At 37.8% G+C, this 27021-nt stretch overlaps 1 protein-coding gene across 3 annotated transcripts in view; it reads left to right on the top strand.

Annotated features, from left to right (window-relative positions):
- The window catches only part of Acss3 (acyl-CoA synthetase short-chain family member 3), a 209076-nt gene that overhangs the window by 119171 nt on the left and 62884 nt on the right, over nucleotides 1–27021 (top strand). For all 3 annotated transcript variants that reach the window (NM_001414941.1, NM_001108091.2, XM_087557233.1), the window contains 2 exon segments: nucleotides 2522–2673; nucleotides 20958–21061. In NM_001414941.1, the coding sequence (NP_001401870.1) occupies nucleotides 2522–2673; nucleotides 20958–21061 (256 nt within the window).

Below are 27021 nucleotides of genomic sequence, written 5' to 3'. Positions count from 1 at the left end.
GGTAAAGTCAGGTTTTTCCAAATCACTATCCAGTGCCCACAAGATTGATTGATGCTTATGATACTTTGAAGACATGTAAATCGAGAGCAGTCACCTCACTTTATGAGAAAGAATAAAGTTGTAATATCATTCCTGACCGATGGTCTTACAGCTTCAATATTTATCTCACATTATGTGCATGCATTGCGGGCCTGTAACAGACAGCTTGCTTTAGCAGTCGAATTTACTGATCCATATAGAGGGGCGATGATGTAAATGGAAATTGATTCTAGAATTCATTACAGTGAATTTCTAGTTGTAATAGATGGTATTTAAATTTCAAGAGTGAAAGCATTAGAGTCCCATAAGAGGCCTAAAAGGTTATTCCATTTAAAGAGAAGAAATATAGTTACATTAAAGAACATTAATGGTGATTATTTAAAAACAGAAACAAAAAAAACCTCTCAGCCCTAATCATGTCTTATCAAATACCTTTTGAAATAAAAACTGAACCTAAATTACTATCCAGTTATGACATTCCCTCAAATTGATTGTCTTAGTTACTTTTGTATTGCCATGATAGTATACCATAATCAAGGCAAGTTACAGAATAAAAGTTCATTTGGGGCTTACAGTTTCAGAGGGTTAGGCTCCATGATCATTCTTGTGGGGAGCATGGCAGGCAGGAAGGTAGGCATGTTGCTGGAGCAGTACTGGAGAACTCACAACTTGAACTATAACCACAAAGCAGAGAGAGCTAACTGTGTACGTCATGGGCTTTTGAAAGCACAAAACCCTTCCCCAGGGGCACACCTCCTCCGACAAAGCCATACCTCCCAGTCTGTCCCAAAGAGTTCCACCCACTGAAGGTCAAGTCCTAAACTACAGGATCCTATTGGGTTCATTCTTATTCAAACCACCACACTGGTTGTCAGTCCTTTTCTCATTCTCTTGTTTGAAGAGATTTCTCAGTTTGCTGTAAGCAAATTCCTCTGCCTGCCTTAGTTTAGACTTTACCATGAGAGTTTTCTAGAACCAAAGATCCATGGGAAGCTTAGAGGAGATTTGATCAGTGGAGCTCAGCAAATATTATGTAAGGTCCCCCATCTTTCAGAAGTGTCTTATGTATTCCGGCATATTCAAGGAAGCAAAAATGAGCTAAGATAATTGTTTTCTGTTGTTTATTTTAATCCGTGTCTAATATGTTTTACTGTGTAAGGTGTATACACTTTTATTCAACATACATTACTAGTCTAGGCACCTTGGTCTAAGAACAGGAGGTCTAGCAATGACAAGAGGAGACGGACAAATGACAGCATAGGGATGAGTCAAGACTTATGGACACTCAAAGTAGCTGGGAAATTACTGGTCTATTCTTTAAATCTTTCCTGCTTGTTTTTTAAAAGAGCATCTACCAAAATATATTGTGTTTTCGAGTTACATAATTTCCAGCATCGCTATGTTTTTATGCATTATCCTTCAGTTGATATATATGAATATGTGTGTGTGTAACAGAGAATGAGAAAAGAACTGACAACCAGTGTGGTGGTTTGAATAAGAATGAACCCAATAGGATCCTGTAGTTTAGGACTTGACCTTCAGTGGGTGGAACTCTTTGAGACAGACTGGGAGGTATGGATATATAACATGTGTGGATATATAACATATAACACATAACACATAACACATAACACATAACGTAACACATAGCACATAACATATAACACATTACACGTAACATAACACATAACACATAACATATAACATATAACATATAACATATAATATATATAGTCATTTTTAAGACCAAAAGCATGCAGAGTTTTTAATTTGTAGAGGTTTCTTTCCTCAGAGTCAGAACTTTAATTGGGAAGGCACAGGAATCCTTGTGATTTAAAATTTTTTCTAAAGAATTGCACTCATCACTTTTAATGTTGGAAATTATAAATGCATTAACATCGAGAAAACAATATTTCTTATTTAGTCTACAGCAGAAAATTCAATCCATATAATATTTAAAAATATGAATATATAAATAAATATATAATATATAAGGAAATACATAAGTGTTTAATTATATAAATATATTATTTATACATAATAAGATATTAATTATAATATAATTATATATTATATGTAATTATTTGTGTTGTTTATATTCAGACATATAGTTAAATATATAATATATAATAGACATATATAACATATAATATACATACTGTAAATATATAATTTATTGACATAGAGAAGATTCTATCATGTTTCTATTTTCAATGTGATACATACTTCCAAATCGTTATCTTTCAAAAAACTGAAAAAAATTAATTTCAATTTAAAAGCTCCCAAAATCCTGAAAGGGAGAAAATAACCTGGGTTTTTTTCACTTAGTTTTAAATTATGACAGAAAAAAGTAATGCTGTAGAATTAAAATTGGTCGAGAAGCTACGTTTGTTAATATTGCTGCGTTAAATGTGTATGTATAGAACTGTCGCTGAAATATAAGACATTTAACCAGTGACATTTTAAATGAATCTCATCACAGGGGAAGCCTGTGGGAACACCGGATGCTGGCGCTTATTTCCGTGTGCTCGCAGAGCATGGAGTGGCTGCCTTGTTTACAGCACCAACCGCAATTAGAGCCATCCGTCAACAGGACCCTGGGGCAGCCTTGGGGAAGCAGTACTCTCTGACAAGGTGAAGTAGAGATGCACAGGACAAATTCCATTAGAAACAGCAGTAAAAACGTAACTACAGTCAAAATACAACTGAGCAATGTTTTTCGGTTCTGTAGTACCTCCATAGAAAGAGTAAAATATTCACAAGATTGTTAAGAATGACTCTGTGTATGTAACTCAGATGGTTGGATAACTTCCCATATTTTTAAGTACTATAGTCCTGTTTGTTTCAATTCAACTCAAACAAGAACACCTTCCTTCTTTCCTTCGTTCGTTCCTTCGTTCGTTCGTTCGTTCCTTCCTCCCTTCTTTCTTTCCTCCTTTCCTTCCTTCCTTCTTTCCTTCCTTCCTTCCTTCCTTCCTTCCTTCCTTCCTCCTTCCTTGCTTCCTTCCTTCCTTCCTTTCCTTTCCTTTTTCCTTCCCTCTCTCTTTTTTTCTTTTTCAGGTGACTCTGCTTATCTTTTAATTAAGAGCAAAATTCTGATTATGATTTCAGATACCTGCTATTTCAGAACTTAACTGTCTTCTAGAAATAGTATTATAAGCATGTCTTAAATGAAGAGATATTTTACCTGAATGCACATAGACATAATATTATCGTCCAGATTACATCTGTTTGTAAGGAGACCAATAATTCCACTTCAACTTTGTAATGGTGTGCTGCAGATACCATAGATTCTTTTGTTATTTTGTTGATTTCATTAGTTACGATGTATATCTTCAAGTGTAATTATTACAATTTATATCCTTAAGGCTCTTTCCAACCCTCTGATAGAGTTTTGTTTTTCTCATGTTAAAGATTAGGCTTAATTAATACAGTTTGAATATTTAAAGTTAAATGTCATGATACTTGAATGATCGGCTTCTGTGGCCTGAAGTAATTAAAATAGATACCATACACTCAGCTGCTGTGATAAAATAGGTTTTTAATTTGCAGGATTCTTAGTTTTGTTTACTCATATCTAAAATTATAGATTTTTAGATGTACAATAAAGCTAGATTTACTAAAATATACATAATGTAAACAATGCAGTCTTACTTCTTATAAGTGTGCATAATGTGATTTGTGCACCACAATATTCTATTTCTCGTCATTTTGTACCTTCATTTATCACACTTAGGTTGTCCCTAACTTCAATGCCGACTATAGAAAAATAGATTTTGGCCAAAATACTCTAGAACTTATGTAGTATGCATATCCTAAGACAACTGTGGAGGTGTTGATAAGGTATTTATTTTCTTAAATGTCTATTCACAAGCATAATATACCCTAATTGTTTGAAAGTAAAGCATGGAGTTACATTTGCCAGAAGGCTACAATGTCATTTGTTTTCTTTAGTGTTCCTATTCATACATAGATTTTATATCTCATATTCCACACAGTAATGCTCAGTAAAATTAACACTTTTCACATAAATAACTACTCATAGGATATAAGAATTTATCATAAGTCTACTGACAAAAACCTCTATCGATACAAATAAGTGGTATTTATGATAGCACATTTATATATTTTTAATTGATATTTAGGAATGCTTAAATGCTTAGAAGACTTTAATTTATAAGCACACCCAATCTTGAAAATATTCTTATTAATGAGTGAACACAATGTGTACCACAGACAAATGGCTTAGTGTCTCATTTAGCAGAAGAATTCTTTTTTGTATGTAGACACTGTGAGCATTATTTTAATTTTGCCATTGAGTAAATCTAGTTCCTGAGGATTTATGAATCTCTCCAGGAAGAAACTAATTCAGGCAATCTCAACAGGATTTTCACATTTAGTTAAACCACAGGGATGTACAGTTACAATTAAGATAATGTATCACCATACACAAAGGGTTTTTGACCTTCATTAAATAAAAGTATCTTTTCCTTTTCAAATTTATAACCTTCACAATGATGTCACCATTGAACTGTTTAAAAGATTCCCACTTAGCAACTAAGGGTACAGTGAAAACAGAAAAGTTTAATCAATTCCAACTGTTTTATTGCAAAAAAGTAATAAATGTTAAACTTGGGTCAAAGGTTGAGTATCAAAAATTTAAACCTTCTCATATAACTATATGTGCAATAGTAACACCATGTTTAATACATTAATACTCCCTGGGTAAGATTAAAGATAAAATAGAAAAGGAAACAAAAGGGCAATACTAACAAAACTTAATTTTAAAGACTTTCATTAAGGAAAAGTATGCATGTGGTAGGATGGATAGGGGCCCAAAACAATCAATATCATAGTGAAGAGATATATTAGTGAACTTACATAAACCCTGTATAACCATGATGGGATGTTGTGCTTGAGTAGAAGCCAGAATTAAGAGTAAAAGAAAGTAATGGTTAACAGTTATTTCAAAATACAAGAGCAATCTTGGCTATGTATTGAGAAAATGTGTAAGATACTGCTTTGACTGTGGGGAGGGGTTGTGACCCATGAGATGTGGGAAGACTATGAAACCCTTTGACTTGGGAAAGCATTACTGTGCTGAGAACACTTCCCGTTCCCACATTTCCATGAAAGAACGTTCATAGAAGTGGACGAACAAACCAGCGAAATGGGAGACTTAGATAGAAAGTGCCAACTGGTTTATTAAGCACAGAAAGGTAGTATTCCCCAAATACCATTTAAAAATACATCAATACTAGTTTGATAGATCAAGGTTATAAGGGAAATGAGATTTTGATGTTTCTCACAAGGAAAATATTTTAAAAAAACTTCCTTATTGGGTCTCTGTGAGTTACATGTCATGTACGCCAGCCAGTCCCACTTATCTCTCCGTCCCTTTGTATCTGCCCTCTGCCTTTGTAACCTACCCTCAAAAAGGAAATAAATAAATAAATAAACAAACAGATTGTATAAAATGCATTTCATCATGGAAGCTGTAGTGTGTCACAGTGTATCCATACATTTTTATTTGGAAATGTTCATCTCAATGTGTCATTGGTCTTGTTCGAGGCCTCTGACTCTTACTACACTACCAATACTGGATCCTCACTGGGACTTCTCTATGATATTTTGTGTTGCTTTGTGTCATGGAGATCCAGCAGCTTTGGACCTATGTGACCTTCCTATGCTCCAGCAGATCAAAACTGGCTTAGAGTATGGGGTGAGCCAACTCTACACTCTCGATCTAGACCTGGAGGGTGGCTGAGTTGTTCAGCCTTCCAGCTCTCCTACACTGTTGCTGTTAGACTACCCACTGCTGTGGTTGGCAAGACGTAGAGCCAGTTCTTTGGCTCTCATGAGCTCAGGGCTGACTCATGCCAATGGAGCCAGCTCTACTGCGTGCCCAGTCAAGGAGTAAGGCTCACCCTCCAGAGGGCACAGCCAGCGAGAAGTGGAGCCAGCTCTGCTCTCATGACCATATTGCCATCTCTTCTGGCTGCCTCGGATGGCGAATTCGAGAGGTCATGTTCCACACAGTGCAGTTGAGGGGCAGGGCCAGCTCTCTGGTAGTCACTCCCTCAGGTGTGGATCATTTGCTCCCCAGCCACCAAGGCCAGTTCTACTGTGCTGCCAAGCCTAGGGCCTGCTCTGCCAAGTGCTACAGCTGAGGTGAGAGATGGAGCAATCTCTCCTGAATGTGAAGGCAGTGAGGGGCAGGGCCAGCACTGCGCAACCCTTGGACATCAACATGGTCTCAGGTAGCAGCCTGTATCAGGGATGTCACATGGTAATATGACATGGCCATTGACACAGACCCTTGCTATGCAAGGAATACTTTTAAAAATATGCATCACAAACCGTTAAGGAAAATTTTCGTGAAATTTGACTACCATCATTTGTTCAATTGTCCATCCATTTTTTTTAAATTAAAAGACATATACCAAGAGAAGATGTTTATGACATATACAACCATTAAATATTTAATATACAGAATATATAAATATTCTCAGCAGGGAAAAGGACAACTCAATAAAGAAATGGGTGAGGAGTTAAATGAGTTCATGAGCACGGGAGCTGGAGCATGACAGGTTCTTAACTTTCATGGATGCAGAAGAATATTCTAAATTAAATGAGATTGCATTTTACTCCCATCATAAATCAAAAACAAAATTACATATCAGTGACCTTCCTGACAAAAGGGATAATACATCTTACATCGCTGCTGAGAGGCTAGACTGGAATTACTAGTCACATGCTGATACCCTGTGCTCAAACCTTTGCTAGTATGCAAGGATCACAAGGGGAGAAAGACAATGCTTCTGTTTGTTCCCTAATTCAGAGAATAGCCTGTTGCCATGGGAGACAGACTCCAGTACTCAGACTCAACACCATGTGCTTCCTCATCCCTTCATTGTCTGACCTGTCACTGTGTCTTGTTAGTATTTACTCCTGCATTGCAGCTATGCTAGACTTACCACAGCATAGGCTCAGAAGCGTTTTCTTCCTTCCCTGCACCATGCCAGATCTGTGCTCTGCAACTTTTCCTATCACCGCCCTCAGAACCTGTGTTCCATCCCATTTTTGGAATCTGTACGGTTGAGGTATGCCACAGACCTACAGGGTGTGGTATGTCAGCTTGATTCAGTTGCGCAAGAAGAGTCTACTTGTGCCTCTCTTCAGAAGTGCTATAGAACTTCACAGTATTCTGATTTCAGGATTCTGTTTCCACAACCTCTTTGAGTGTTTGGATGCCAGTGCTATAATGAATGCCTACATGCCTTGTCTGACCCATCAACAAAACAACAAGTTATCTTTACTTTTTCTTAACTGTCTATGCAACCGACATCACTGTCATCAACTCCCTAACCTAAGTCACCAACACATCCATAGGCAATGTTAACACTGATCACCTCTCAGTGGGCCACTGGGCCATGCAGCAACAACTGTCATATTCTGACCAACCAACCAGTATTCGGGCCCCTGCAAGGAGAAACCTTTTATCTCTGGAAGCCACCTTGTAATGTTTGGGTAAAGTAATTGTAGTCTTGAACACAGATGTAATGAACAGACCCAAAGAATATGAAAAGCTGCGGCAAGACACCACAGTAAAATAGGATTTTCCAGTAACTGACCTCAAAGAAACAACTCTTGAACTGCCACAGTCATAAGCAATATAATGGAAAGGTAGATTTCATAACAGAGAGACAATTCTTGAAGCTGAAGAATTAAGTCGATCAAATAGAGTAAGCAATTTAGAGTTTTAACTGTAAATCTGATAGAGCAGAAGAAAAGTTGAAGCTGAAACTAATTCTTCTATGTGACTGGACCAAAAAGGAAACAAGAATTAAAAAGAGTGGGGACAGGTGATGGGCAGCAAGGACACCATTAAGCAGACAAATATTCACATTATGAGGCTCAGTAGGTAAAAGTGAAAGAGCAGGAATATCATTTATTTAATGAAATAACTAGAAAAGGACTCCCGAATATTAGGAGGAAGAAAGACAATTCAGGTCTACGGCATTCACAAGTAGGCCATTTCATTTTCTTATTTTACAGATGTATTGTTTGTAATTTTTATTTAATTGCTGAAATTGGGAGTATTTTGATATAATTAAATTACTAAACTTAGATAATTAATACATATTACCTCACATTGTTATCAGTATCTTATCCAAATTCATCATTTTCAAGACTATCTTACATCCTAAGTATGTGTCACAATGTTTCACAATGTATGTCTTCAATCTGTTGTTCCTCTGTGACTATAAATTTGTTTATTGCCCTTGTTTCTCTTAAACTTGCCCTTCCTAAACTGCCCAGTTCTCTGTATGAAGCATTACAGTGTGCACTAGTACATCATCAGCTGAATAAGTTTTAGTCATTTCCAGAATGCAGCTGATGTCTTCTTTATAGGCAAACAAGAATATTATACATACCATTTGGTATTGGGAATGTGTAAGAATATGGCATGTAGTAAACAGGCAAATAGCTTCCAGAAATTGTCAATTAATTTACATACCTATTTGCAGAATACGATTGTTCTAGTTTTCATGGCTTTATTGGAATATTATGTTTTGGTCAATTTAAAAAATGTATCACTTATTGTCTTGTGGAAACAGCATCTTATGTCCTCAATTTGCACCTCAAAATGTTAATGTCTTATTGTTAGAGGCCATTTGAAAACGTATGTCTGTCAAGTACTTATTTAAAAATATACAAAGTTTTTCAATGAGTATATGCAGGTATTTATGTACATATCTATCATTATCTATTACTGCTATAATCTGTATCTATCTAATCTGTTTATCTATTTATCATCTATTATCTGTTTGTTTATAGTCTCTCTATCTACCTGTTTATGTATTTATCTCTAACATGGATCTATATCTCTTTCTATACATCTCCATCTGTCTATGTATCTATATCTGTCTGGTATAGATTATCTATCATCCATCCATCTATTTATTTATTTTAGTTTGTAATTGAATTCTTATTTGAAACTTACGGTAAATTTTTATTCAACTATGTATATATATTTCATCAAACTTCCCTTTATTCTTAGTGCCTTCTTGCCCTATCCAAAGATTTTTCATCCAATTTAATGTCAGGAGATACTTTTCAATGTTATTTTCTTTAGAAACTTTATTTCACTTTCTAACTTAGAACTATAATCTGTAAAGATTGAGATGACACGAAAAGGACACATCCTATTCTTCTTGTTTTCAGTTAAAACATTTATTTCAATGATTATTCTTTGCTTTCAGCTCTATTTTATAAGTTCTGTTGCCTACTTCCCACTCCTTAGTTTGTCTTTTGACTCTTCTGGCCTATTGACTTACTAATCACCACTCTCACATTGTTGTCTTTATAGCTGGAGATAACAATGTAATGGTTATGCTTCAACTTCACCTTTCAAATTTGATGGGACTCTTCTTGGCCGATTTTATTTGTATTCAATTTTTAGTATAAACAGATGCATGCACACACACACACACACACACACACAAAGAGAGAGAGAGAGAGAGAGAGAGAGAGAGAGAGAGAGAGAGAGAGAGAGAGAGAGAGAGAGACAGAGAGAGACAGAGAGAGACAGAGAGAGAGAAAGACAGAGAGGCAGAGAGACAGAAAAACAGAGAGAGGCAGAGAGAGGCATATACACACAGAATCACACAGAGACAGACAGAAAAGACAGAGAAAAACACATGAAAAAAGAGAAGTAAGAAAGATTTTCTTCTGAAAATGTATTTTCAATTCCTAATTCTAGTGGATCTATTCATTTTAAGATTAGTTTCACACATTAATGACTTCTGTTTTGCTGTAAAAATGTTGCACATTGTTTCCTAACTATATTTAAGAAACTTATTTCCATGTATAGCAATGGTAGTTTTTTTTTGTATTTCTTCTTTGTTTATTCTGATATCACAGAAATATAACTTTTCTTCTAAATCACAAACATTATGACTGTCTTTTAAAGTTACTTGCTAGATTTAATAATTTTGTTGATATTTATTTGAATTTTTAACCATAGATCATGTGTCAAACGACCTTTACAATCTTGAAACAAATGAAAATATTCAATACATTATGCTTTCTAAACTTAGATGAATTCATTCTGCTTGACATTTGAAAAGTCAATCATAATTATTTATTAACATAAAAAAGAATGATGACCATCAAAAGTTAATGAAAAAATTAATAAACCACCAAATACCAGTATAGGGATAAAGTGTTATTAAATTAATGACTCTATAAATGAATACTAATTGTAAAACATTAATAATTTGAAGGTTACTAATATATTCCTCTTTTTCATCCTCCTCCTCATCTTCTTTAGATAAGGTCTCAAAGTTTTTCCTTGCTCATTTATAATTGATTGTATAGACTTGGCCTACCTCAAATTCACACAGATCTGCTTTCCTTGTATTGGCGTGAAAGAAATGTATCACCATGTATAGATGCCATTTGATCTTTGAATATCAGTTTATATCATGAGAACATTGATGCAAAGAACTTTTCATTCCTGTACATTGTCTGCTTCTACATGCACATCCTTCAACATCAACATCTCACCTCTCACTGGTCGATGCTTTGTAACTGACACAGAAGTCTCATAGTTACCATTATTAAGTAAATGTTTAGCCTTACACTTTCAATAAATAGTCTAAGCAGTTAAACAAACACATGATAACATTTGTCTACCACTATAGAGAGATTTTTTTCTTCCGTAAAACCCACGTACTTTATTTTAGTTTATGTCTCTAATAAAGGCGAATTTTTATTTTTAAGGTAATAAAAATAAAACCTTTAGCCTTCTTTTCTAAACAGTTATTGCTTTGGGATTCATAGATATGCTGACTTTATAGAAGGATCTGAAGGAAGTCTTTCTCTACTATTTAGAAAACTTAGGAAGTGACAATTTTATTTAAACAAGTGTTTTGAAATAATGACAAATGTACCTGTGCAGGCTTACTGTTTACTTGTTGTCTGCTAATGTTATATGTGCCTTTTAGCATGGTATTATTATTCGTCAAAGTTAGTTTAAAGCCTGTATCTGATAATCAGAATCATGAATTTTTGTCTATTTTCCTGACTTCTTTCTGTCATATGTGTTTGGTTCTGTGATACTTTCTCTAGTAAAATGAAAAGTAGTTCAGTCATATTTGAGAATCTAAATTGTGATACCCCTAGAAAAGAATCATTATTTGGCAGCCAACTATCCTAAGGAGAGACATTTCTATCCAATTGGACATTAAATGGTTGGAAGTTGAACTAACGTCTTGTGGAGGATGACTTTTTTTTCACTCTAGCTTTCTTTCTTTTATTTTTTTATTGGATATTTTTATTAACATTTCAAATGTTATTCCCTTTCCTGGTTTCCCAGACATAAGCTCCCTTATCCCATCCACCTCCCCTTCTTCTATAAGGGTGTTCCCCTCCCCATCAAGCCACCCTTCTCCTAGCCCTCACATCCCCCTACACTGGGGAGTCAGACCTTGACAGGACCAAGGGCTTCCCTTTTCCATTGGTGCCCAACAAGGCTATTTTCTGCTACATATGCAGTTGGAGCCATGGGTCAGTCCGTGTATAGTCTTTGGGTAGTGGTTTAGTCCCTGGGAGCTCTGGTTGGCTGACATTGTTTTTCTTAAGGGGTTGCAAGCCCCTTCAGCTCTTTCAATCCTTTCTCTAATTTCTCCAAGGGGGTCTTATTCTCAGTTCAATGGTTTGCTGCTAGCATTCACCTCTGTATTTGACATGCTCTGGCTGTGTCTCTCAGACATCTATATCCGTTTCCTGTCAGCATGCACTTCTTAGCCAATCATATCTAGGCTTAGTGACTATATATATATATCATGTGTAGGGCAGACTCCGAATGGCCATTCCTTCAGTTGTTGCTCCAAAATCTGCCTCCATATAACCTCATGAATACTTTTGTTCCCCCTATTAAGAAGGAGCAAGGCATCTGCACTTTGCTCATCCTTCTCTTTGAGCTTCATGTGGTCTGTGGATTGTATCTTGGTTAATTTGAGCTTTGGGGCTAATATCCTGTTATCAGTGAGTGAGTATCATGTGTGTTTTTCTGTGGTTGTGTTACCTCACTCAGGATGCTATTTTCTAGTTCAATCCATTTGCCTATGAATTTCATGAAGTCTTTGATTTTAATAGCTGAGTAGTACTCCATTGTGTAGATGTACCACATTTTCTGTGTCCATTCCTCTGTTGAAGGGCATCTGGGTTCTTTCCAGCTTCTGGCTATTAGAAATAAGGCTGCTATGATCATAGTGGAGCATGTGTCTTTGTTGTATGTTGGAGCATCTTTTGGGTATATACCCAGTAGTGGTATAGCTGGGTCCTCAGGTAGTGGAATATCCAATTTTCTAAGGAACCTCCATACTGATTTCCAGAGTGGTTGTAACAGTTTGCAATCCCACCAACAATGGAGGAGTGTTCCTCTTTCTCCACATCCTCACCAGCATCTGTTGTCACCTGAGTTTTTGATCTTAGCCATCTGACTGGTGTGAGGTAGAATCTCAAGGATGTTTTGGTTTGCATTTCCCTGATGACTAAGGATGATAAGCATTTCTTTAGGTGCTTCTCAGCCATTTGATATTCCTCACCTGAGAATTCTATTTTTAGTTCTGTACCCCACTTTTAATAGGGTTATTTCGCTCTCTGGAGTCTAACTTCTTGAGTTCTTTGTATATTTTGGATATTAGCCCTCTACCAGATGTAGGATTGGTAAAGATCTTTTTTCAATCTGTTGGTTGCCGTTTTGTCCTAATGACAGGGTCCTTTGCCTTACAGAAGTTTTGCAGTTTTATTAGGTCACATTTGTCAATTCTTGATCTTAGAGCATAAACCATTGGTGTTTTGTTCAGGAAATTTCTCCCAGTGCCCATGTGTTTGAGGCTCTTCCCCACATTTTCTTCTATTAGTTTGAGTGTATCTGGTTTGATGTAGAGGACCTTGATCCACTTGGACTTAAGCCTTTTACATGGTGATAAAAATGGATCGATTTGCATTCTTCATGTTGACCTCCAGTTGAACCAGCACCATTTGTTGAAAATGCTGTTTTTTCCCATTGGATGGTTTTAGCTCCTTTGTCAAAGATCAAGTGACCATAGGTGTGTGGATTCATTTCTGGGTCTTTAATTCTATTCCACTGATCTACCAGCCTGTCTCTGTGTTTTTTTTATCACTATTGCTCTGTAATACTGCTTGAGGTCAGGGATGGTGATTCCCCCAAAAGTACTAGGTAATATTCTGTCAGGAGCTCAAGATGGACTTGCAGATATATTCCCACATCCTTTTCTACTATTTGTTCGAATGTATAAATTCCTTTTCTTATATCAGTGTAATGTTTGAAAGCATAGGAAAATTCTTATCCTGTGAGCACAGTTTTCTTACAGTTCCTGAGCTTTTAAAATCTATTTCCCAGCAATATTCAAGTGTCCTCCATTACATCCTTCTTACTATTTAGCCTCTTTGGTCTGTGAATTGTCACATGATTATCCTGTAATTGATGGCAATGTCTACTTAACTGTGAGTACATACCATACATGTTAATTTGGGTCTGGGTTACTTCACACAGGATGATTTTCTAGGTCCATCCATTTCATGATGTTCTTGTTTTTAGTAGTAAGTAGTATTCTATTGTATGAATGTACATATTTTCTTTATTCATTCTTAGGTTGACAAACATCTAAGTTGTTCCTAGTTTCTAGCTATTATGATTAAAGGTGCCGTGCAAATGTCCTTGGTGGAGCACCTTTTGGGTATATGTCCCCTGAGTGTTTGATCTCAGCCATTCTGATGGGTATAAGACAGAGTGTCAGAGTCTGTGTGATTAACATTTTCCCGATGACTAAGGATGTTGACCACGTCTTTAAGTAATCCTCAGACATTAAAAATTTTTCTGTCAAGAATTCTGTTTAGCTCTGTACCCCATTTTTAATTGGGTTATTTTTTTTATTGAACTCTTGAGTTCTGTATATTATTTGGATATCAGTACTCTGTAAGATGTAGTTTTGATGAAGATGTTTTCCCATTCTATAGGCTGCTGTTTTGTCTTATTGGTGGTATCCATTGCCTTACAGAAACTTTTCAATTTCACGGAGTCCCATTTATTAACTTTGGTATTAGTGCCTAAGCTGGTAGTGTTCTTTTTGGGAGTTGTCTCCTGAACCGGTGCATTCAAGACTATCACCTACTTCTATCAGAGTTAGCATATCCAGTTTTATGTTGAGGTCTTTACTCTACTTGGACTTGTGTTTTGTGCAGAGTGATAGATATGGGTCTATTTGCATTATTCTACATGCCGACATCCAGTTAGACCAGCACCATTTGTTTAAGATGCATTCTTTTTTCCCAATTTGTCTAGTTTTGGCTTCCTTGTCAATAATCAAGTGTCTATAGGTGTTTGACTTTACTTCTGGGTCCTTGATTCAATTCCATTGATCAAATGGCCTGTGTTTATGCCAACTCCATGGGGTTTTTATTTCTATTGCTCTGTAGTACAGCTTGAAATCAGGGATGGTGATACCACCAGAAGTCCTTTTATTGTACAGAATTGCTTTCACTGTCCTGGGTCTTTTGTTTTTCCATATGAAGTTGAGGCTTGTGTTTTCAAGTCTGTAAAGAATTGTGTTGGAAGTTTGATAGGTATTACACATTGCTCTTTGACTATGTCTATTGGTGAATGGGGCTTCTCTGGGATGACCTAGAAACCTAGGACAATGGAAATTCTTACGAAACTATGATGGTGACCCTAGCTAAGAATCCTAGAAATAGGGGATATGGAACATGAAACCACCACGTCTTGTAAGTAGGTTAAGACTTAAAAATGGAGGCATGGGAACACCAGCCTAGACTCCAAAATTAGACCCACAATTTGCCCTACATACAAGATGAGGAGGGATAAAGTTGGAGCACAAATTGAGGGAATGTCCAACCAAAGACTCATTCCACTTGGGACCAATGCCATGAGACAGAGCCCACCCCTGTCATTATTAGTGATATTGTGCTACACTTGCAGAGAGGAGCCTAGTATAATTGCCATCTGAGTGGCTTCACAAAGCAGCTAAAGAAAACAGATACAGAGACCCACGGCCAAACATTAGGTTGAGCTCAGGGAATCTTATGAAAGAGAAGGAAGAGGGATTTAAGGAGCCAGAGGGGTCAAGGGTACCACCTGAAAACTCACAGAATCAACTAACCTGGCTCACAGGGGCTCATAGAGATTGAACTACTCACCAGAGAATATGTATAGAATGTAACTAGGCCCTATACACCTATGAACATATATTCAACTTGGCTATCATGTGGGACCATTTAGAGAAGGAGCAGGTGCTGTCTCTGACTCTGTTGCCTATCTTTGTATTCTTTACACTGAACTGGGATGCCTTGTGTAGACTCAATAGGAGATGAATCTAGTCCTACTACAACTTGATAGGCCAATGAGGTTGATATCCTTGGGAGGTTCCCCTTATTTAAGAAGAAAGGGAAGAAGAGGTAGGGAGAGGAGAGGTATGAGGATAAGTTGCAATTGGGATGTGAAATGAATATATTAATTAATTTTAAAAAGTTTCAGCAAAGAAAACAGTGAGGTAATAAATGGCTTATACTTTGTAGCCTGCCTCCCTTTTTCCTTTTCCATTTCTAAAGTCTCAAATGTTCATTGCTCTTTACTGGTGGATCCAAAAGATATTAGATTTTTTTATTTTTATTTATTTATTTTAAGGCTGCTTTTCTGGTTATATTTCAGAGAAATTGTTACACCAAATGGTAGTTGTTCATTGGCAGAATTTACAAAAACATGTGTGATATTTACACAGGAGACTGTGTATTCTAAACGCAAATTCTAATGTTAAACAGAGGGAAGGGGAAACAGATAATAACCTGAGAGTTCAACTCATAAAATAATGGTGATCTGGCATATAGAATAGACGTTGAGGAGACATCCCTGAGATGTTCTATTTAGTATCTGTTGACACAAACTAAGAACAGCTTTGCTTGTTTGGTAGTTGATAGACCTTGAAAGAAAGATTCCCTTTTTTCTTTGCACCTACTGGCTGTTTACTCTCTATTTCAAACAAAATGTTTTTGGCAACTTGCCTTCTTTCTTTGCTATGGTTCAAAGATCAGGCTCAGGACCTCATTTACACTAGGCATGCTCTGAACCATGGAAAGTAACTCATGTGTAAGATAACTTTAAATTATAGGTTTTCCTGAGACAAGATCTTTTGATACCTCCCAGATTGGCGAGGAATTTAATCTGCAGCCCAACCTGACCTACTTTCAGTCTCTCTCCAACTCTCAATTATGGGCAATGTAGGCAGGTGCCAAAACACTCAAAAAAAGTTTACAGATTTGTTTAAGATATTCTTTTAAATGTTTCATAGTTAGAAAAAAAATTGGAAATCATCTAGCAGTATCTTTCACTAAAAGAAAATGGGAGCTAAATAATATTTGATTGACTATAATATTTAAAATTATTTCATTAATCATTTTATTTTGAAGGCTTTTTTGGTGTTTTCAATTTTTGGTTTTATTTTTTAAATTTCACTTATTTTACATATGAGTGATTTCCCTCAGATATGCATGTGTACTACCCACTTCTGGTGCCCATGGAGGAGGTTAGCAGAAGGTATCCAGTTTCCTACAACTGTAGATTCAGAGGTTATGAACCACCCCATGTGTTCTAGGGATTGAACCCAGGTCTTAGCAAGACTGTACCATCACTCTAGGCCCACATTTTTATTTTACACAAGCAGAGGGAGACAATTGCTACAGAAAGTAGCTCTGGAAAAATCTTAACACATTGGTTCTGACTATGTTTAAGTTCCTAAATCTTTAGCGGTCTTACTATTTTGCTTATGGTAAATGGTACAATCATTTGAATAATCATAAGGAAGTCTGGAGGCTCTGGAAATGTGGCTCTGTGGTAAAGAGAAGCATCTTCCACCTACAAATCCTAGCTCACAAGAGCTTGGAACTCCAGCCTAGGGCATCTGTCACCCTTTTGTTTTTTGTCTAATCCACCATCCAGTATCCCATCCCACTTTGCTTGTTAATGCTCACATGAAGATCTTCCCTACAAGCAGCCACAACATAAAGACAATGTAATAAAATTATACTATCAAACAATATGCTACTTAACAATGTACAGTGCTATAATTAGCACTCCTCAGATAATTAGCCACAAGATAACCACCCAGGGCCAATATGTGTTTCATTATTACTATTAATTAACATAGTTTATCTTCTGCTAGTAAAGACAAGCATTTAAGTAGACTAAATTAAAAGCAGGAATATGTCCGCACTCTCAATATTCAGGAAGAAAATGCAGAGGGATCATGAATTCAAATCCAATCCTGGATTCATGGTGGTTTCTGCATTTGGACCACTTTGCCTTTGAAGAAATCTTTGGTTCGATAAATGAAAAGACGTGGTTTTCATATGCATAAAAGCACTTCCTTTTGGCTGATTTATAGGGAAGTGAGCCTGCACATGCAGATGGGACTCCTTCACGTGTAGACATCATTTATCATTATTCATTTGTGCTTTGTTGATCAACGTGCCTTTTCCATCATGTATCTCCATCTAAAAATTCCTTCTTGAAGTTTTACTATTTGTCTTCCTATGAAGGCTAAGCTACAGATTTGGGGTCAAGATTAGCCGTAACTGTAAAGGAAGATCACATACATGAACATTATATTTATTTAGTCACATGATTTTTTATTAGATATATTCCTTTACTTACATTTCAAATGTTATTTCCTTTCCCAGTTTCCTGTCCACAAACTCCCCTCCCCTCCTCCTCCCCCGTATGAATATTCCCCTCCATCCATCTCCCTTACTGCCCCCCATATTCCCCTGCCCTGGGGGGTCCAACCTTAGCAGGACCAAGGGCTTCCCCTTCCACTGGTGCCTCAACAAGGCTGTTCTCTGCTACATATGCAGTTGGAGTCCTAAGTCAGTCCATGTATAGTCTTTCGGTAGTAGTAACCTGATTTTTAACTAAGTCCGTATCATTTGGTTCAATCACCAATTTCCCCCTTTCCCACTTTTCTTCTAAGATTTCAGTCATATCTTTGGCTTTTTTCTTTCTTTTTTTATTTTCAATAGTTAGCTCTTTGGTTAATATTCAGTATTTTGATATTAAACCTTCTTTAAATATTTTCATATTTCCTCCAGTGTCTTTTCACAGTAAAGTTTCTCCAGCCCCTAAACTCTGTCTTCTTCATTATAGACAAACCGCTAAGATATCTGCCCTGTTTATTTTATTTTACCTTCTTTTCCACCAACATTTTAATTCTATTTGGTCTTTCATGCTTTTTACCTTATATTTTCTCTTGAACCTTTTTCTTGTTTCTCTCGCTGTGTAATCTCAATATTCTCCTGACCTGCCTTAGTTCTCAGAATAGCCTTGCCCCAGAATTTCTATTCTTTTTCCTCTATCTCATACCCAACTCTGCTGTCCCTGCTTGGAGCCCAGGGTTATGAATTGATAGCTGGTCTAAATACTTTCAAGTCTTTATTACACATGAAAGGTTCCATAAAATAACCATTGAAAATTTTCTCCTCATATCACTGTTCCTTCAACAATTCCTGTGCTCCAAAAACCCAGTGTTCTTTTCCTTAATTATAAGAGTCATATTCACACTTTTCGCTCATACTAACTTGCATACCTCACCATTTTTGCGAACCTAGAAATCCAATAAATCTGTATGGGCTTCAGATTCATAAAGAATGTTCACAAACAGGAATAAGTGTATTGCGGGAGATGTGTGCTTATAGCAAACGGAAGCAGAATGTGGCTGGGTCCCAGAGTCAGAGTTATTTCAAACTGTAAGATCTATGTGATCAATATAGAGAGAAGGAGGGTACTGTCAGCGGCAGACTGCATTGTTCAAGATGATCAGGCAGATGTTTGTTTGCTGAATGTTTTTCCTTTGACGGTAACGAATTAACTGCGCATCCACACATTCCGTCTTCTGACAGAGGCCATGAGGGCAATGACCATGAAAGAAAAACAGCCTTTCTTTCAATGAATCACTAGCAGGGTCACAATAGGTCCGTTTTTCTATTTTATTCTTTCTACTCTGGGGCAGGTTCCTCTGTCAGTGATGTTAATTCTCCTTCATCCTTCAGTAACCCAGGCTCTCTGTGATAAAAGTCTGTTTGGCCCTAAAGGCATGCTATGACAATGATTCTTCCTCCTCCTCCTCCTCCCCTCCCCCCTCCTCTTCCTCCATCATCCTCTTCTTCTCCTTCTCCGACCCTTCTTTTTCTTAATTTATCCAAAGTTCATACATTTTTTAAATTTTATTTAATCTTTCTTTTATACCCCAGATTTTATTCCCCTCCTGGTCCACACTCTGATTATTCCCCATCTCATACCTCCTCCCCACCTCCCTGTCTCCACCAGGATGTCCGAAAACCCAGTCCCCATACCACCACCTTTAAAGTCCCAGGGACCTCCAGTCTTTTGAGGATGAAGTGAATCTTCTCTGAATGAACTCAGACCTGAGAGTCCTCTGCTGTATATGTGTTGAGGGCCTAATATCAGCTGCTGTATGCTGCCTGGTTGGTGGTTCAGTGTCTGAGAGATCTTGGGAGTCCAGGTTAATTGAGTCTGCTGGTCCTTCTACAGGGTTACCCTCCTTCTCAGCTTCTTCCAGGTTTTCCCTAATTCAACCACAGGAGTCAGCAGCTTCTGTCCATTGGTTGGATGCAAATATCTGCATCTGATTCTTTCAGTTGCTTGTTGGATCTTTTGGAGGGCAGTCATGGTAGTTTTCTTTTTGTAAGCGCTCCATAGCTTCAGTAACAGTGTCAGGCCTTGGGGTCTCCTCTTGTGCTGGATCCCACTTTGGGCCTGTCCCTGGACCTCCTTTTCCTCAGGCTCCTCTCCATTTCAATCCCTGCAGTTCTTTCAGACAGGAACAATTTTGGGTCAGAGTTTTTACAGTGAGATGGCAACCCCATCCTTGAATGATGCCCTGTCTTTCTACTGGAAATGGACACTACAAGTTCCTTCTCCCCATTGTAGGGCATTTCATCCAATGTCTCTCTTTTTGAGTCCTGAGAGTCTCTCACCTTCCAGGTCTCTGGAACATTCTCCTACCTCTCATGGTTGCCTGTTTCCATTCTTCCTGCTGACCCTCAGGACTTCAGTCCTTTCCCCCCACCCAATACCAGATCATGTTCCCCTCCTCCCCATTCCCTTTTCTACCATGGCCCTCCCCAAAAGGATATTAGCCAAAAAACAAAAAAACAAACAAACAAACCCAAGATACAGTTCACAGAACTCAAAGAGGTCAACAAACTGAAGGGCCCAAGTGAGGATACCTCAGTCCCACTTGGGAGGGAGTAGAAATCAATCACAAATGGACAACACTTCTTTATTAGCCATTTTTCATCTGTTGTTTCTCATAATAGAGAAACTATGTTCTTGAAAGGATATTACTCTCTCCTAAAGGAATACATGTATGTGATCAAATTTTCTGCCTTAATGGGTATGTGTGAGCATCTTTATGGATTCATCTGTTACAAAAATAAAGAAAGGAAATTGGAAATTAAAACTAGCAAGGTTAATGTCAAGGGGAAAGGCTTGATCATCAGGGGAATGTGACAAGTATAACACAAAGTCAACTCAATTGCCCATCTCAGAGCTGAGCATCTATGTATAGTTCTGAATTCTGCTTTTGAAGTACCTCAGTGCTGCAAACTGTATGAGGTTATATTTGAGTACATGCAAGTCATTTCTTTCACTCTCCTGCAACATAATATTCTTTAGAAAGGGACGTTTTCCATGATATAACTGATACGGTTAGATTCTAACAACAGTTTTTAACATAAATGAAACTATTTAACTTCAGGAAATACTTTGAACTCACTGTCTCTCTTATATTCAGGTTCAAGACACTGTTTGTGGCTGGGGAAAGATGTGATGTGGAGACCCTAGAGTGGTCCAAAAAAGTCTTCCGCGTTCCTGTCCTAGACCACTGGTGGCAAACAGGTAAGTGTTTTATAAACCATTCATGACAGCTACTCAAGGCCTCCAGGGCAACTTTGCTGTGTGGACTCGAGGAGGCTCTTAGTTATGCCAGACAGGACCCACAGTTCTGGTTTTAGTAGAAATAAGCACTTTCATGTCACACTTTCACACTGTCTGTGTTAGTCACAGAGGTGAGACCACTCTTTTAGCCACTATACACAGGTCTGGGGGGCATCTTGATTATCTCGGCTTTGCTTCTTTTACACAGTGAGCTGCTACATCTCAGCTTGCCTTTCCTCAGATCACCAGCATCCCCAGGGCTTTTGAGTTGTGACAGCAGCGGCAGGATCTGACCTGCTAAGACTTAACCATTACCTCCTAGCTGTGCTCTGTGCTCTCTAATTCACTCAGCCCATTGCCTCCATGGCGTTTGTTAGAGCACCACCCCCGTCACAGGGAGCTCTGTCATCTGTGGCTCATCAAAGTCTAACTTTTCTTGTGTGGCTCTCACAGTGGACTCATTAAATTTTTTCCAAAACAGTTATAATATATGGGTGTCATTCATGTACAAGTTTGGCTATGATATATTTTCCTCACACAAAGTGGTCCTTGGGTCCCAAATTTTATATTAGGTAGATAAAATACAAGCTTTGGAAAAACATAACTGGAAAAATAATATCTTTCCTCTTTACATTTTCTTTCTGATTTTGCATGGATGGCTTGAGTACGTGTGCAAGTAACTCAGTGATCTGGAATCAAATTTCCTCTTCATATTTTGCATATTTTTTTGTTTAGCCTTCTAAAAACAGTTGGCTAGTGGCCTCGTCTGTTATGTTCACTAAGCCATGTGATTTGAAGAAAACAATAGATGTAATGCCAACAGTATTTCAGTTCTCCTAATATCTTAAATAGAATATCCAGATTGTAAACAAATGCTGTAGTTGCATGGAGAAAATTGCTACTGCCCTTCACAGTAGGTTAAACTTGGATATGAACATTTCTTTTTTATTATTATTATTAACTTGAGTATTTCTTATATACATTTCGAGTGTTATTCCCTTTCCCGGTTTCCGGGCAAACATTCCCCTTCCCCCTCCCCTTCTTTATGGGTGTTCCCCTCCCAACCCTCCACACATTGCTGCCCTACCCCCAACAGTCTAGTTCACTGGGGGTTCAGTCTTAGCAGGACCCAGGGCTTCCCCTTCCACTGGTGCTCTTACTAGGATATTCATTGCTACCTAGGAGGTCAGAGTCCAGCGTCAGTCCATGTATAGTCTTTAGGTAGTGGCTTAGTCCCTGGAAGCTCTGGTTGCTTGGCATTATTGTACATATGGGGTCTCGAGCCCCTTCAAGCTCTTCCAGTTCTTTCACTGATTCCTTCAACGGGGGACCTATTCTCAGTTCAGTGGTATGCTGCTGGCATTCGTCCCTGTATTTGATGTATTCTGGCTGTGTCTCTCAGGAGTGATCTACATCTGGCTCCTGTCAGTCTGCACTTCTTTGTTTCATCCATCTTGTCTAATTGGGTGGCTGTATATGTATGGGACACATGTGGGGCAGGCTCTGAATGGGTGTTCCTTCAGTCTCTGTTTTAATCTTTGCCTCTCTATTTCCTGCCAAGGGTATTCTTCTTCCCCTTTTAAAGAAGGAGTGAAGCATTCACATTTTGATCATCCGTCTTGAGTTTCATTTGTTCTAGGGATCTAGGGTAATTCAAGCATTTGGGCTAATAGCCACTTATCAATGAGTGCATACCATGTATGTCTTTCTGTGATTGGGTTAGCTCACTCAGGATGATATTTACCAATTCCAACCATTTGCCTATGAATTTCATAAAGTCATTGTTTTTGATAGCTGAGTAATATTCCATTGTGTAGATGTACCACATTTTCTATATCCATTCCTCTGTTGAAGGGCATCTGGGTTCTTTCCAGCTTCTGGCTGTTATAAATAAGGCTGTGATGAACACAGTAGAGCACGTGTCTTTTTTATATGTTGGGGCATCTTTTGGGTATATGCCCAAGACAGGTATAGCTAGATCCTCAGGCAGTTCAATGTCCAATTTTCAGAGGAACCTCCAGACTGATTTCCAGAATGGTTTTACCAGTCTGCAACCCCAACAACAATGGAGGAGTGTTCCTCTTTCTCCGCATCCTCGCCAGCATCTGCTGTCACCTGAGTTTTTGATCTTAGCCATTCACACTGGTGTGAGGTGAAATCTCAGGGTTGTTTTGATTTGCATTTCCCTTATGACTAAAGATGTTGAACATTTCTTTAGGTGTTTCTCAGCCATTCGGCATTCCTCAGCTGTGAATTCTTTGTTTAGCTCTGAACCCCATTTTTAATAGGGTTATTTGTCTCCCTGCGGTCTAACTTCTTGAGTTCTTTGTATATTTTGGATATAAGGCCTCTATCTGTTGTAGGATTGGTAAAGATCTTTTCCCAATCTGTTGGTTGCCGTTTTGTCCTAACCACAGTGTCCTTTGCCTTACAGAAGCTTTGCAGTTTTATGAGATCCCATTTGTCGATACTTGATCTTAGAGCGTAAGCCATTGGTGTTTTGTTCAGGAAATTTTTGCCAGTGCCCATGTGTTCCAGATGCTTCCCTAGTTTTTCTTCTATTAGTTTGAGTGTGTCTGGTTTGATGTGGAGGTCCTTGATCCACTTGGACTTAAGCTTTGTACAGGGTGATAAGCATGGATCGATCTGCATTCTTCTACATGTTGACCTCCAGTTGAACCAGCACCATTTGCTGAAAATGCTATCTTGTTTCCATTGGATGGTTTTGGATCCTTTGTCAAAAATCAAGTGACCATAGGTGTGTGGGTTCATTTCTGGGTCTTCAATTCTATTCCATTGGTCTATCTGTCTGTCTCTGTACCAATACCATGCAGTTTTTATCACTATTGCTCTGTAATACTGCTTGAGTTCAGGGATAGTGATTCCCCCTGAAATCCTTTTATTGTTGAGGATAGTTTTAGCTATCCTGGGTTTTTTGTTATTCCAGATGAATTTGCAAATTGTTCTGTCTAACTCTTTGAAGAATTGGATTGGTATTTTGATGGGGATTGCATTGAATCTGTAGATCGCTTTTGGTAAAATGGCCATTTTTACTATATTAACCCTGCCAATCCATGAGCATGGGAGATCTTTCCATTTCCTGAGGACTTCTTCAATTTCATTCCTCAGTGTCTTGAAGTTCTTATTGTACAAATCTTTTTTTTTACTTGCTTGGTTAAAGTCACACCGAGGTACTTTATATTATTTGGGTCTATTATGAAGGGTGTCGTTTCCCTAATTTCTTTCTCGGCTTGTTTCTCTTTTGTGTAGAGGAAGGCTACTGATTTATTTGAGTTAATTTTATACCCAGCCACTTTGCTGAAGTTGTTTATCAGCTTTAGTAGTTCTCTGGTGGAACTTTTGGGATCACTTAAATATACTATCATATCACCTGCAAATAGTGATATTTTGACCTCTTCTTTTCCGATCTGTATCCCCTTGATCTCCTTTTGTTGTCTGATTGCTCTGGCTAGAACTTCAAGAACTATATTGAATAAGTAGGGAGAGGGTGGGCAGCCTTGTCTAGTCCCTGATTTTAGTGGGATTGCTTCAAGTTTCTCTCCATTTAGTTTAATGTTAGCAACCGGTTTGCTGTATATGGCTTTTACTATGTTTAGCTTTGGGCCTTGAATTCCTATTCTTTCCAGGACTTTTATCATGAAGGGGTGTTGAATTTTGTCAAATGCTTTCTCAGCATCTAATGAAATGATCATGTGGTTCTGTTCTTTCAGTTTGCTTACATAATGGATCACGTTGATGGTTTTCCGTATATTAAACCATCCCTGCATGCCTGTGATGAAGCCTACTTGATCATGGTGGATGATTGTTTTGATGTGCTCTTGGATTCGGTCTGCCAGAATTTTACTGAGTATTTTTGCGTCGATATTCATAAGGGAAATTGGTCTGAAGTTCTCTTTCTTTGTTGTGTCTTTGTGTGGTTTAGGTATAAGTGTAATTGTGGCTTCATAGAAGGAATTCGGTAGTGCTCCATCTGTTTCAATTTTGTGGAATAGTTTGGATAATATTGGTATGAGGGCTTCTATGAAGGTCTGATAGAATTCTGCATTAACCCGTCTGGGCCTGGGCTCTTTTTGGTTGGGAGACCTTTAATGACTGCTTCTATTTCCTTAGGAGTTATGGAGTTGTTTAACTGGTTTATCTGTTCCTAATTTAACTTCAGTACCTGGCATCTGTCTAGGAAATTGTCCATTTCCTGCAGATTTTCAAGTTTTGTTCAATATGGGCTTTTATACTAAGATCTGATGATTTTTTGAATTTCCTCTGAATCTGTAGTTATGTCTCCCTTTTCATTTCTGATTTTGTTAATTTGGATGCACTCTCTCTGTCCTCTCATTAGTCTGGCTAAGGGTTTATCTATCTTGTTGATTTTCTCAAAGAACCAACTTTTGGTTCTGTTGATTCTTTCTATGGTCCTTTTTGTTTCTCCTTGGTTGATTTCAGCTCTGAGTTTGATTATTTCCTGCCTTCTACTCCTCCTGGGTGTATTTGCTTCTTTTTGTTCTAGAGCTTTTAGGTGTGCTGTCAAGCTGCTGACATATGCTCTTTCCTGTTTCTTTCTGCAGGCACTCAGCGCTATGAGTTTTCCTCTTAGCACAGCTTTCATTGTGTCCCATAAGTTTGTGTATGTTGTACCTTCATTTTCATTAAATTCTAAAAAGTTTTTAATTTCTTTCTTTATTTCTTCCTTGACCAGGTTATCATTGAGTAGAGCATTGTTCAATTTCCACGTATATGTGGGCATTCTTCCCTTATTGTTATTGAAGACCAGTTTTAGGCCGTGGTGGTCCGATAGCACGCATGGGATTATTTCTATCTTTCTGTACCTGTTGAGGCCCGTTTTTTGACCAATTATATGGTCAATTTTGGAGAAAGTACCATGAGGAGCTGAGAAGAAAGTATATCATTTTGCTTTAGGATAGAATGTTCTATAAATATCCGTTAAGTCCATTTGTGTCATGACTTCTCTTAGTCTGTCGACATCACTGTTTAATTTCTGTTTTCATGATCTGTCCATTGATGAGAGTGGGGTGTTGATATCTCCCACTATTATTGTGTGAGGTGCAATGTGTGTTTTGAGCTTTAGTAAGGTTTCTTTTACGTATGTAGGTGCCCTTGTATTTGGGGCATAGATATTTAGGATTGAGAGTTCATCTTGGTGGATTTTTCCTTTGATGAATATGAAGTGTCCTTCCTTATCTTTTTTGATGACTTTTAGTTGAAAATTGATTTTATTTGATATTAGAATGGCTACTCCAGCTTGCTTCTTCTGACCATTTGCTTGGAAATTTGTTTTCCAGCCTTTCACTCTGAGGTAGTGTCTGTCTTTGTCTCTGAGGTGTGTTTCCTGTAGGCAGCAGAATGCAGGGTCCTCGTTGTGTATTCAGTTTGTTAATCTATGTCTTTTTATTGGGGAGTTGAGGCCATTGATGTTGAGAGATATTAAGGAATAGTGATTATTGCTTCCCGTTATATTCATATTTGGATGTGAGGTTATGTTTGTGTGCTTTCATTCTCTTTGTTTTGTTGCCAAGACGATTAGTTTCTTGCTTCTTCTAGGGCATAGCTTGCCTCCTTATGTTGGGCTTTACCATTTATTATCCTTTGTAGTGCTGGATTTGTAGAAAGATATTGTGTAAATTTGGTTTTGTCATGGAATATCTTGGTTTCTCCATCTATGTTAATTGAGAGTTTTGCAGGATACAGTAACCTGGGCTGGCATTTGTGTTCTCTTAGGGTCTGTATGACATCAGTCCAGGATCTTCTGGCCTTCATAGTTTCTGGCGAGAAGTCTGGTGTGATTCTGATAGGTCTGCCTTTATATGTTACTTGACCTTTTTCCCTTACTGCTTTTAATATTCTTTCTTTATTTTGTGCGTTTGGTGTTTTGACAATTATATGAC

The sequence above is a fragment of the Rattus norvegicus genome, chromosome 7 (genome assembly GCF_021556685.1).
Source record: "Rattus norvegicus strain SHRSP/BbbUtx chromosome 7, alternate assembly SHRSP_T2T, whole genome shotgun sequence".
Lineage (NCBI taxonomy): Eukaryota > Metazoa > Chordata > Mammalia > Rodentia > Muridae > Rattus > Rattus norvegicus.
Note: the sequence above shows the minus strand (reverse complement) of the source record. Positions and strands in the feature narration are given on the sequence as shown.